The 12,808-nt window shown below is 27.5% G+C and overlaps 1 protein-coding gene across 2 annotated transcripts in view; it reads left to right on the top strand.

Moving 5' to 3' along the window:
- Window positions 1–10,963, top strand: part of LOC100161775 (N-terminal kinase-like protein) — a 13,283-nt gene extending 2,320 nt beyond the window's left edge. The window contains exons 3-16 of one of the 2 annotated variants that reach the window (XM_001949404.5): window positions 3,198–3,323; window positions 3,398–3,585; window positions 6,597–6,687; window positions 6,755–7,066; window positions 7,141–7,264; window positions 7,396–7,493; window positions 7,552–7,644; window positions 7,708–7,843; window positions 7,925–8,116; window positions 8,606–8,737; window positions 8,832–8,953; window positions 9,140–9,253; window positions 10,586–10,667; window positions 10,750–10,963. In XM_001949404.5, coding sequence (XP_001949439.2) covers window positions 3,198–3,323; window positions 3,398–3,585; window positions 6,597–6,687; window positions 6,755–7,066; window positions 7,141–7,264; window positions 7,396–7,493; window positions 7,552–7,644; window positions 7,708–7,843; window positions 7,925–8,116; window positions 8,606–8,737; window positions 8,832–8,953; window positions 9,140–9,253; window positions 10,586–10,667; window positions 10,750–10,880 — 1,941 coding nt within the window. In that variant the 3' untranslated portion in view covers window positions 10,881–10,963. Of the gene's footprint in view, window positions 1–3,197; window positions 3,324–3,397; window positions 3,586–6,596; window positions 6,688–6,754; window positions 7,067–7,140; window positions 7,265–7,395; window positions 7,494–7,551; window positions 7,645–7,707; window positions 7,844–7,924; window positions 8,117–8,605; window positions 8,738–8,831; window positions 8,954–9,133; window positions 9,254–10,585; window positions 10,668–10,749 lie in introns of those variants that run through there. The other variant, XM_029488775.1, reaches the window with a different exon arrangement.
- The last annotated feature ends 1,845 nt before the right edge of the window (window positions 10,964–12,808 follow it).

The raw sequence follows: 12,808 nt of genomic DNA, 5'->3' as shown, positions 1-12,808 counted from the left end.
TTGAGAAATACAGAAAATAAGTAAACTTAACTTTACAAAAAAAAAAGGTCAAGGGGGGATCTACCCCCCCCCCCGTAAATACGCCACTGGTGTCCCGGGACCCAATTGATCCTTAAACCGGGCTTGCATATACACACACGTTATTATTAAAGGCATCTGCAATTACATGTATATTGTATACTATTATGTTTCATTTAAGATCCAGCATTAGCATTAGATAATTTAAAACATATTTTACTTACCTAATTGATTACGATTTTAAGAGGACGATACACAGACATTTTTACCTCCGTCTTATAAGTGCGTAACATTGCTAATGGTACCTACGCTCAGCAGAACACGTTTAGCTCCATTAGCTTAAAAATTAGAGCGAATTTACCTCTTATAAAATGTAAAGGTAAGATTATTATCTAGGCAATCTCATGTGCTTTTTACTATATTTCAATTTTAAAAATTGTAAATTGTTTGTCTAACGAGTTGCCACCATTGGGTGACTCCCCTCTCCCGTCAATCAAACTACATCAAATTTACTTATTGTATAACGTGTAAATACAGATTGTAAATATACATTTTTGTTTAATAAAAAAAAAAAAATTATTTGTGGGTCAAATAAAATGACATATAATTTTTGAATATTTCTAAATTTATATTTTTCAATATTAATACAATATAACAGTATAACGCAACTATCATTGTATCAAAATATAACATTAATAATGTTATGTAATATAACATATTATTTGATTAGAATCTATAATAAAGCCAGTCGTGTTATACTAATTGCTGTGTTAACTTTAAGGCACATTTTAAATTTTTTTTTCTCTATATTTGGCACAATATAGAAAAAGGTTGACCTGCACCTCTGGACCAAGGGAAAATATATGCTACCGCTTAGAAATCCAAGCCCTAGTTATGAACATTGTTATATATGGTAGTAGTCAGTAGATAACCGTGGTTATGACTTAACCTGTATCCTGGGGGTTTCTTGCACCCTCCAGTAACCCCGGTATATTGAGGCACTGCATTCCTGTAGGTATCAGTCATATTATTTGTGTCTTGTTCTTCGTTTTTGTTCAATGCTTGACCTGAAAAACTGATGGCGGCATTGATCATATAGTTCGATAAAGAATAAAACATTATGTAATACATTAACCTTTGTGGACAATGAATAAAATATTAAAACATAATTAGTTTTTATTATGTGATGTTTATTTTGTGGTTCATCCTTTTCGTATTATGCGCGAATACAATTTTCATCACAGTCCCATACGCCTAGCAAAACCTATTGAACACATTATTAAAAATGCTGTACCGATTTTAACGAGTAAAAATGTGAAATACATTGAAGGTTTAAATATTATAATAGAACAAGGATTTTAATATTAAACACATAATAGACTAATTTCGTGTATGACGCAGGACAGACCTCGGAAGCGTTTTTCAATATTCAATTAAATATTATATGTATTCCACCCTACACAGATTATATTATTTTACGGTAGCTACCTACCACTTACCAATATTCCCTTTTATTAATTTATAGATTACACTTAACATTGTTTAAATATAATGCTCGAGTACCAGCTATATGGACAATTATATTTTATTTATTACCTTATTACAATATTGCATTAAATAGGTAATACATTATTGTTTTTGGTTTAGATAATTTGTATAATTTATTACAAAATAAACCATGCATATTCACTAAAATGTTTAAGTGCTGTGATAACAAAAGACGAATTAGATCTTATAAGATATATTATAGATATAAGATATTAATAGGTCTATGGAAATTCGTTAATATTTAACATTTTAATAACATTTATTTTTATTATTATATAGGTAATTTATAAATAAACTGTTTTCATACAAGTTGGTTAGGTTAGGCTTTTTCTATAAATATCGATAAAATTTTGTTTGTTGGTTAAAAAAGCTTGAAATTTTAATAGAAGGCTCCTAGTATATTGTTTTAAAGGCAGATGAAAAAAATTAAAAATCCATAGTCACAATTTTTATTATAAGCACTTTAAGTTCAAATATTGACAAAATACGTAAAAATGACGAAAATTTCTAAATTGTTTTGAGTTAGAAATTCATGAAAAATTTCTTTTAAAATTTAAGATTTGAAAATGTAATACAAGATTCCTCATGAATTTTCTACTATCTTTATCAAAAAAAAATATCTACAAGCAAGTCAAATTAAATTTTTATGAGCGTTTGAATTTCATATTTTTAAAACATTTGATATTCACTCGATTTCTCATGTAACTATTTTCTTATTTTGTTGTAATTAAAAAACGAATAACTGTAGATACTTGAAAATTTCACTGAATGTTTATATAGTATTTTTCTATATACGATGAAAGTTTTGAAAATAATTTGACACTTTTTGAGCTGTTTACGGACATGGTCCAGTTTCAATTTTTTTAGTTTTTTTTTCTATAAATATCAATAAAGTTTTATCTGTCGGCCAAAAAGTGTAAAAATTTAATAAAAGGCTCCTGATATATTGTTACAATAGCTGTTGAAAAATATTAGAAATACATAGGCACAATTTTTTTTTATAAGCATTTAAAGATGGAATTTTTACAAAATTTATCAAATTTAAAATGTAATAATTATTTCATAGTTAAAAATTTATAAAATGTTCAATTTTTATATCTAAAGATTAAAAATGTAAAACAAGATTCCACCTAAGTAGTAACTACTAAAAAATCTAAAAAATACATAAGCACAATTTATTTTTATAGTCATTTTAAGCTCAAGTTTGGACGAAATCACATATTAAAAAACCTGGAATAACTATTTTAGTTATTTTGTTGTGATTGTATATTATTGAATCTTCTAAAGTATACTATTATATATCTATGATAGTACCACAATTTGTTGTTGATGTATAACGCGTTATAAGTACCTAATGGATATTGTGATATGATTAATTTGGAATTTATTATAGATACATATTATTGGTAAATTTTTTTTTTAGTACCATAGATAAGTATGTAAGATACCTTATACCTAGACTGACATACCGTCTCCGCTCAGAATCGTTTTTCTTATACAGTGATATTATATCATTGAATTCAAATTTAATAGTATCCATTATACAGTGACCCACTTGTAACCTACTGTATAGTAGAGCAACATCCACTTACCCACCTTTTTTTATATTGTGATATTTAATTTCTTTTTAGGTTAAAACTATAATATATTTATGTACGGAGTATGTTGAACCGCTTCAATCATTTATATCATCTCAAAACAACCTTCATACGGATATTATGAACCAGTATATTGCTTGGGGAATATCCAATATAATAGTGAGTACATTTTTATTTTAAAACCGTTCAATATTTGGGAATGTATAGTGGATTTTATTTAAAATATATTTCAGGAAGGATTAAAATTTTTAAACTTTGAAGCAAAACTCTGCCACAATAAAGTTAATATTTGGTCAGTATTCGTAAATAAAGCCGGACAATGGAAATTAGGCGAATTAGAATACATGAATTCCGTTGACAATTCTCCACCATCTTATGTTAGTGAGTTATATTGTGCTCCTGGACATCGGCAATCACCATTGTAAGAGAAAATTATTTATTTATTTGAGGGTTGCCAGATTTTGAACTTCAGAAAAATGGACAAAAAAAAAACCATAATATCTTGCCTATGTTAAATGTTAAAACTTGAAAACAATTTTATGAAAGTACCTTGAATAGTACCTTTAACATCTACAGATGATGTCAGTTGATGTCAAATAGTTATATCTGACATTATAAATTTAACTCTGCATGATCGAAGGAGGGTTTATGGTTTTTAAAAATTGCTAATTCACATAAATTTGATTTAGATCTATGGTGTAAGAAATGTCCACCTTTACATAATATATAATGGCTCAGAGGTTTACAATATGTTTCCCATTGTTTATTTGTTAGCGTTTGCTATCCTTACTAAGAGCTAGATTTTCTATGTTTCAATTAAAATCAAACTATTCTTTTCATAAATTATTGGTAAAGAAATTGGACGGTATAACATATACTCATCCTCTGATATTAATGGAATGTTTGCGACAAATATTAAAAAATTATTTTTTTGCAATATAGTAGTTTTAGATATACTAATAATTTCAGGAATGGGTTCTATAGTAACGTCTAATGGAAGGTGAGTTCCTTTAGATTACATTAGTTTAATTTCCCTGAGTTCAGTCAAGCACTTATTTATGGGTATTACACTTGTATGAATTTTCCCATTAGTTGCTGAATTGATGATTGCTATTAGATTTTGCGTTTTGTGAGCATATTGATTCAAAGTTGTTTCAAAAAACACTGATTTTTCTAGCAACTTTGATTTTATTGTTAACTCGTTAATTTCCTACGTAACTTGTTTTACTTCTTCATTCAAGTATTTGACATTATTTTCGAATCTTTGTTGATTTTCTGTGATCTCATGCATTGTGCTATTTGCTTCACTCATCTCTGTTTGGAATATTCTTAGATTTTTTTTCTATTAAATCTGTATTAGTCTGCTTATTCTTTGTAAAATCAATTGACTTGTTAAATATTAATTCGTAATCAAGATTTGAAAAACTTCCATAAAGAACGTTGGTCAAACATTTAAAGGTATTTCCAAACCCACGACGAACTCTATCCACTGTAGTTATCTTTGGTCCAATTGATGATAGGATGGTCTGATGATTGTTTGGATCTCATACAAATAGGAAAGTGATGCTTGAGCAAATAGTTGGCATGTATGAGAATTAGCTGTATTCTCATAGTTCTGTTTAATCATTGAACAAATGTCTGCGGTAATGTTATATAATGACTCTAACTCTGTATATCACAAAAACTAGTTGACATCTATACAAGTGACTAGAATCCAACCGGCATTTGTGGTTTTTATATTCCTTAAACATTGAAAATAGATGCTTTCGTAATTCTGGTACGTGGCCACGTTCGCTAACGGTTCCAAAGGATACTGGGCAAAAATGATCAGCAGACATAGCAACACAAGGGTACTACTTGCTTCTCTTGATTTTGGTCTTGTCATTATAATTACCCTAAAACAGAATAATTGTATCGGTCACTATTCATGAAATTTCTTTGGAAGATTCTGGTGGATTTTTTGATGTTTTCCCTTTTTTTTTAACATTACATTTTTTTGTCTAGGATCTGTCTCGAGTATCTCGAATATTCCTAATCACCTAAGAGTTAATTTATTTTTTTGATGTTTTATCTTGCAACAAAACCTTATTTTCTACGTTAAAATTCTGTTTATTTGAGTTTCTGTCATAATATTCTTTAGATTTTTCATTAGCTTTCAACAAATGATTTCTGGCTAATGATTGTTACTCTTGCATCTGTCTTTTTATTTCGTACTGGTAATCATTATAGTTATATTCAGGCTCTGGATTGTTAGTGAGAGATGTAGGGTTTGCAACGGGGTTTCCATAAACTAAATGATATGGATGGAATTTTGTAGCTGAATTAATTGTTGAGTTGTGATAAAACATTGCGTATGGGATTTTGGTAACCCAATTTTGTTGATCCTTCAACAAGGTGCGATGATTCTTTTCTAGGCTTTGAGGGTAATATGGTGTGGTTGATGTTTGATGAATTTTGAGGAGTTAACACACTTCCTTAAATATTTTGCTCAAAAACTCGGTGTTACAGTCAGTCACAAGACTTTGTGGTGATCCATATAAGCACACAAACTGAGTAGCAAAGTGCTGTGCTACTGTGTTCGCTTCATGGTTCTCCAACGGAGAAGCCCATGCAAATTTCGTGAGGTCATCCTGCAATGTCAGAATGAATGAATTTCCCTTGTGTGACCGTGGTAAAGGTCCCACGACATCAAGGAAAATTATTTATGGTCGCTGTTGTGGTGATCACCATGGGCTCTTTTGGTATCCGTGTACTGGTTTTATTTCTTTGACATTTTTTTTATAAATTCCTTGATTTGTTGTCCCATCCCTTTCCAATGATGTTCTGCGTACAATCTATTGAAAGTTCTGCTTACCCCTTGATGTTCACCCAAGGGATTTATGTGGAGTTCTCTAATTAATTGCATTTTTTCTTCTTCTGTTATTTCGTCATTTGTACAAACGTAAAGTGTAACTCCTGAATTTTTGAAAATAAATTGCAACATGTTGCGAAGGTTTCCCACTGTGACCCGTTGAGTCCACATCCGATTCTGTTAACTTCTAATTCAGTACATAGTTTCTTGAGTTTAGTTAAACTAGCGTAGATTGACTGATGTGTCGGTTTCTGCCAGTGATGTTCTTTAGTTATAAAGTAGAATATTATTCTCTGTTCCAACCTAATTACAGCTACATCAGTGTCTGATTTATTTTGCTGATGCAATCGTTCCATATCACCGAATTTTCGTCTCATTTGGAGGGCTATACTCTGAAACATTTTGAAATCGGGGTAAACGTAACATATTTTTTAATCACATAAAACAAAAAACCAATAACTTTTTACTTTATTTATGATTGTAATAGGTACTTACCTAATATGTTTGGCATCCCTATCATATATTTTGTTATGTTATTAATATGTTATTAATTATTATGTTCAATTGATACTTATTTATAGTTCAATTGACATTTGGGGTCTTGGTGTACTAATATGGGAAGTATTCAATGGCCCATTAAGTAATCAATCAGCCTTAAAAATTCCAAAAAAGGTATATTCTAATATTTTACTTAAAATATAATTAAAAACAATAATATTGTATAATTTTGATTACACAGATTCCTAAAGAGATTTTGACAATATATCCAAAGTTGGTAGCTGTAGATCCTATGAACCGCCCATCTTATGACATTGTGACTTCGACGTTACGAGAACAAGGATATTTTGGAAATGATTTAGAAAAAACCATGACATCATTAAGTCAATATCATATATTGGATGACTTTCAAAGAACAGCATTTCTTGAGAAATTGCCCAGCTTACTGGAAACATATCCCAAAAATATAGCCCTGTACAATGTGTTGCCTAGTCTTCTTGAAATGTTTAATTATGTTAAAGAACAAAAAGTTATATTTCCTTCAATGATAAAGGTAATCAAAATGTTTATTTATAGAGAATTAGATATATATTACTTACTTGGTCAATATAATTTTATTTCTACTAGTTAAGTACCATGTTAGATGATCAGGAGTTTGAGGAAAAAATAGTGCCTTGTATTGTTAAACTATTTGAATCCAATGATCGAGCTACTAGATTATTATTACTCAATACAATTGAACTATATGCAAGTATGTACATAATTTATTAATTATACGTAAACTATTGACATGTACCAACATTATTGATAATTTTACTATAGTGAATTATTTATGTTTTCATTATTTTCACCTTTATAATTTTTTTAATTAAAATGTTACAGGCCGATTAAAAGCTGATTTATTGAATACAAATATATTCCCACTATTAGTAAGCGGTCTGGCTGATGCTAGTCCAACTATAAGAGAATTGACTGTTCGAGTAAGTAATTTATCAAATCATAAAGTAAAAAAATATTAATTACAAACATTTTATTTAGAGTATGGTTTATATCAGTTCAAAATTAAATCATAATAATTTAAATGTGGAGTTAATGCGACATTTTGCTCGCTTACAAATGAAAGACGATCAGGTATAACACAACAGAAGATGTATAAATTGATAATTTATTTATATTGTATATTTTGAAACACAGGGTAGTATAAGGACTAACACTACTGTGTGCTTGGGTAAAATAGCTCAATATTTAGACCCAAAAAATAGGAGTAAAATATTATCCTCTGCGTTTAGTCGTGCACTCAAAGATCCATTTCAACCATCAAGAATGGCAGGTTGTTCTAATTTAATTGTATATGTGTAATTATTTATTTTTATTAAATATGTTTTAATGCGTTTATTATTATTATTATTAGGTGTTTCAGCATTTTCAGCTACTCAACAGTATTATCCTTTGATTGAAGTATCAACCAGAGTATTGCCAGCATTATGTCAAGTAACGCTTGACCCAGAAAAGGGAGTACGAGATATTACCTTTCAAACAATCAAAGGATTTTTAGGAAAGCTTGAAAATGTTTCTGAAGATGCGAGATTAAAAGAAAAAATGGGTAGAGATTAATGTGTTATCTAACATAAAATAATATATGAACTTAAGCGTGCGCACGGGATTGGTAGCTGTACAACTAAATTTCCTTTTCCAAATATAGTACATAAATTACTAAAAATATTAAGAAATCTTAAATCATGACTCGTTATTAATAAATTATTTTTAAAAATACTGTATAAAAAAAAGGCATATTACCTTGGAAGCTGAGCTGCCTGACGAGGCACTACTAAGACTTAGTTTTTCCCCAATATATTAATAAATCATAAATTTATTCTTGAGGTTACATTAATATCATACAAATCCAATAATAATTGATATTCATTATGTTATAAAAATACTGCCCACTGTTTAACTTTTGTGGTATCACACCTGAGGTAGGCCATTATGAATTACTTTCACCCACTACCCACCCCCCTTGCCAACAAGGTTAGCGCACGCCTATAATATTGGATTTAAATAAAAATGAATATGTGTTTATTGTATTTTGTAGAAGAAGAGGTTGCCAATACTACAAGTCCAGCCATACCCACATGGGCAGGATGGGCTGTCACCACGGTAACTTCCAAGTTTTATTCATCCAAAATTCCTCAAAAGGATGAAAAGTCAGTAGAGCTATCAAAAAGTTAGTACTTTCATTGATAAAGCCCTTGAATTTTACAATGTGTACTAATTCAAATTGGTTGCAACTATTTCATCTTGTTTTAATCTTTTTTTAGATAACTTAAGCAATACAAGTGTAAATAACTGTGAACAACAGATGCACAGCAAATTATTGAAAGACAATATTGTGAAAAATGTGTACAAAGAGAAACAAATTGAAAGTATAAATACTTTACAGGTTAGATTTTTGTTTTTACATAAATATTAATTGTAAATAAATAGTTTCCTTCACATCTAATATTAATGATTTAAAATGTATGTTCACAAATACAATTTTTTTTTATAATATAGATGATTTGGAAAGAGCTTAACATATATTTTTAAATACAATTTTAACTTTAACGATAAACTGTTTTGTTTCTAGGACACACAAAATCACAAAAATTCCATGAAAGATTCCTCATTACCTAATGACTGGGATGATAATTCTGGATGGAATGTTGGAGATGATTGGGAAAGTATTGGTGTTGATACTTCGGTACAGTATAATTTATAAAAATAGAATACAATTGAAATGCTGATAGTTACAATATCGACAAGTCAAAACATCAATAGGTGTAAAATTGCGACTGATTAAAATGTCGAGAAATTAAAGCAACAGCAAATAAAAAAAAACAATATATTAAAAAATTATGTAATACTTATAATAATCCTGATAAAATATAAGATTACTTTATTATAATTTTATTTAAAAAACAAAAAAAAACCCAATAAAACATACAAAAGTATGCTTCCTTAATTTCATAAACCAAATAACACATAAATATTAATCATAAATTCATATTAAATTCAATTCCAAACAAAAACTCTAGAATCTAAACTAAAAATATTTTTTTACCGCCTTCACGGTTACTCTAAACCAGTGTTGTACAAAGAGAGACTTTAAAAATTATTTATATACAAATACAGATACAAGCAACAAAAAAGTATTTAGTTTTAAAAATACATATTTAAATACTTAATGTAAAAATTAATTGAATAAATTTCATATACTTTTAATTTCAGTTAACATATTATATAACTTAACTATATGTCTATACCCTGTTCGAAATAAGAAGCACATAGGTGGTCATGGGCAAAACCGGTTTTGTTACATAAATCTAAGCGCTTTTTATTTTGAACAGGGTATACATAGGTATCAGATTGGTAAAAAGCCATAATAGTTTATAACATTAAGCAAATGTAAAAATGTAGATTATAGTATAATATCTATTATTTTTTTTTATTAATGCAGTGTATTATAAATTAATTAAACTATGAAAAAAAATTATAGAAATTATTATACACTGAATAATTACTTGTGAATAATAATTGATTATCAACAACAAATATCTATATTATAATAAAGATATCTGTCTTATCAACATTAGCAATTTACCATAGATATTACGAGGACCTAAACCATAGAGTAATTACTCTATGAACTAAACAATAGCTGGTAAATGTGATCTTTCTATGTTAAATGATAACGAAGTATTTGAAATGCAAAGTATTTAGAAAATTTATTTTCATACATTTTAATACTTTTCAACACTGCACTAAAGACACAACACCAGTATGACGGCTAATATTATACCTTTTATTGTGTAGTATACTAATATATTGTTGATAAGAAAACTACCTACATACACAGTTATTTTAATTTGTCAATATTTTCTATATTTGATATATATCGATATATTGTCTTGTTGATATTTTGATGATCAACCTATTACCATAACCATTGAAATTATATTATAATTACTTTGTTATTTTTTCTAATTGGTAATTACATTTTTGATATAAAATGCAATGTGATTCATTGTTATAGAATTCTATAAAAGATAAATCTGATTTCGGTTGGGAAGATCAGGAGCCTATTTTATTGGATGATACTGATGAGCTTGCAAAAAGTGAGTATAAGGCTGTTTATATTATCCTTTTTGAATCAAAAAATATCAAATTTAATTACATTTTAATAAATTGATTATATAGAAGCAGAAGCTGAGTTGATTAAAGAAGAAATGCGCAAAAAACGTGAAGAAAGAAAACAAGAACGTATAAAACAATTAGAATCTAAACGTAGCAACAAACAGTCCTTAAAATTAGGCGGTAAAAGATTATAATTTTGGAAAATAGTTATTTAAAAAAAAAAAAAAAAATGTTTTTGTTTTGTTATGAACCATAAACAATTATTTAAGAAATCAAATACATGAATTACTATGATTATTTAATTTATAAATATTCTTTTATAACATATTTTTACTTATTTTTTAGTAATATTTCGAGTAACTTGATTTTTTACATTTTGTTGTACTTTAGAAATAGTTTTAAAAATTATACATTAAGATAACACATTTTATCATTTACTTCATTATTTACTGGACTTGATAATTTTAACCTACACTTCAGCATTAAGTGTTACTCTAATTTATGAAATACATATGATTTATACCATCTTTATTATAAATTCCACAACACCATATGTATTTTTGCAAAAAAAATTATTTATCAACTGCAAATTAATATTATATGAACATTTAATTGGACAAAAAAATTAAATAATTTATAACAAATTATTAAATTCTGATCATCAGTTAATCTGATCATAGAACAATAATCTTATTGGAGGTAGTACATCACCCTTACTTAACACAACTTTATCATTGTTGACAGATTACAGTAGCACGACAACTGGGATAGAGATATCTAATATTAGGGCCCGGGTTTCAGGGGTGTCCCTAGTGCAGAATGAGATTGAAAATAATAAAATGTATAGAATAAAGACTTATAACAAAATATAAAAAAATTAATTTACCAATATTATTTGTTTTTATCCTATCTAATTTGTTAATAGTAAAGTCTAAAAATGTATACTTTATATACATATTATATTGATTTATCAAATAACAACGTTCTGTGTTCATTTTATCATAACAATCAACAATGTATATATTATAAACAAATGCAAATACACAAAAAAAAATAATTTTATAAGCATTTGGTCAATGGTGGCCAGGTATATTTGTTATTTAATTTTGTATTCTGTTTTAAAATATATTAATCTTAAAAAAATTGTTTGTGATTTTTGTGGTAAAAAATAATTAATTAAGAATCTTATGAATTACAAGTTGTATGATTAGAAATTTGTAAAAAATACTATACTAATTAATTATTAATAATATGTACTATTTAGGTATAAAAACCTACTAAAATAGTAAAATACAAGTATCAAATAGGTACTTAACATTTAAAAACTAATTTTTAATTTTTAAATATATAAACATTAAAATAATTTCATTGACTAGAAAATAAAAGATTTAGGTACAAAATATCAGCAAAAAAGTCATACTGTGATACGAAGCATACAATTTAAAATTAAGTTACAATAAAATTAATTAGATATCTAGAGGTAGGTAATCTAATAACTGTATAAGTAATATCGTGATTCGTGGAAAAAATTAAGTTAAAACCTACTTTAAAAAACGTAAGTATAAACCAGTTATGTTAAATGCATGATTAAAGATAACAATATGTCATTGTAGCGGAGTTTTTTAACGATTATGGATAAATGACATAGAATTTCGCATTGTTTGGAAGGAACGGATTCCTGGAACGAATTCCCTTTTAAAGTACGGCATAATGAACGAATTCCTTTTTATAAAAAAGAACGAGAAAATGAACTAGTTCTTTTTTTCAGGAAAAATAACAAAATTGTTCGTTCTTTTCTAGTTCCAATAATTTACACAGATAAGTAGGTATGTAAAAATTTAAATTAAGATATATTTTTTTAATGTGTATAATGTATATTCCTAATTAGTGATTGTTATCGAGTATCGATGTTAAGACCATCGACATACGTTAGTCAAAAATGTAATTTTGAAGTAAATCTCAAAATATATAATAATATATTGCATAAACATATAAAATATGTACCTACTTGTAGTTATATATTATGAATAAAAATTAAAGAAGTATGCATAATACGAAAAAAAAAACATTAATGATTAAATAAATTAAATAAATTAAATTCCTTTTTATAAGGAACTTGCCA

This window comes from Acyrthosiphon pisum, chromosome X, assembly GCF_005508785.2.
Source record: "Acyrthosiphon pisum isolate AL4f chromosome X, pea_aphid_22Mar2018_4r6ur, whole genome shotgun sequence".
Classification (NCBI taxonomy): Eukaryota; Metazoa; Arthropoda; class Insecta; order Hemiptera; family Aphididae; genus Acyrthosiphon; species Acyrthosiphon pisum.
This window is presented reverse-complemented; position numbering and strand designations above follow the sequence as displayed.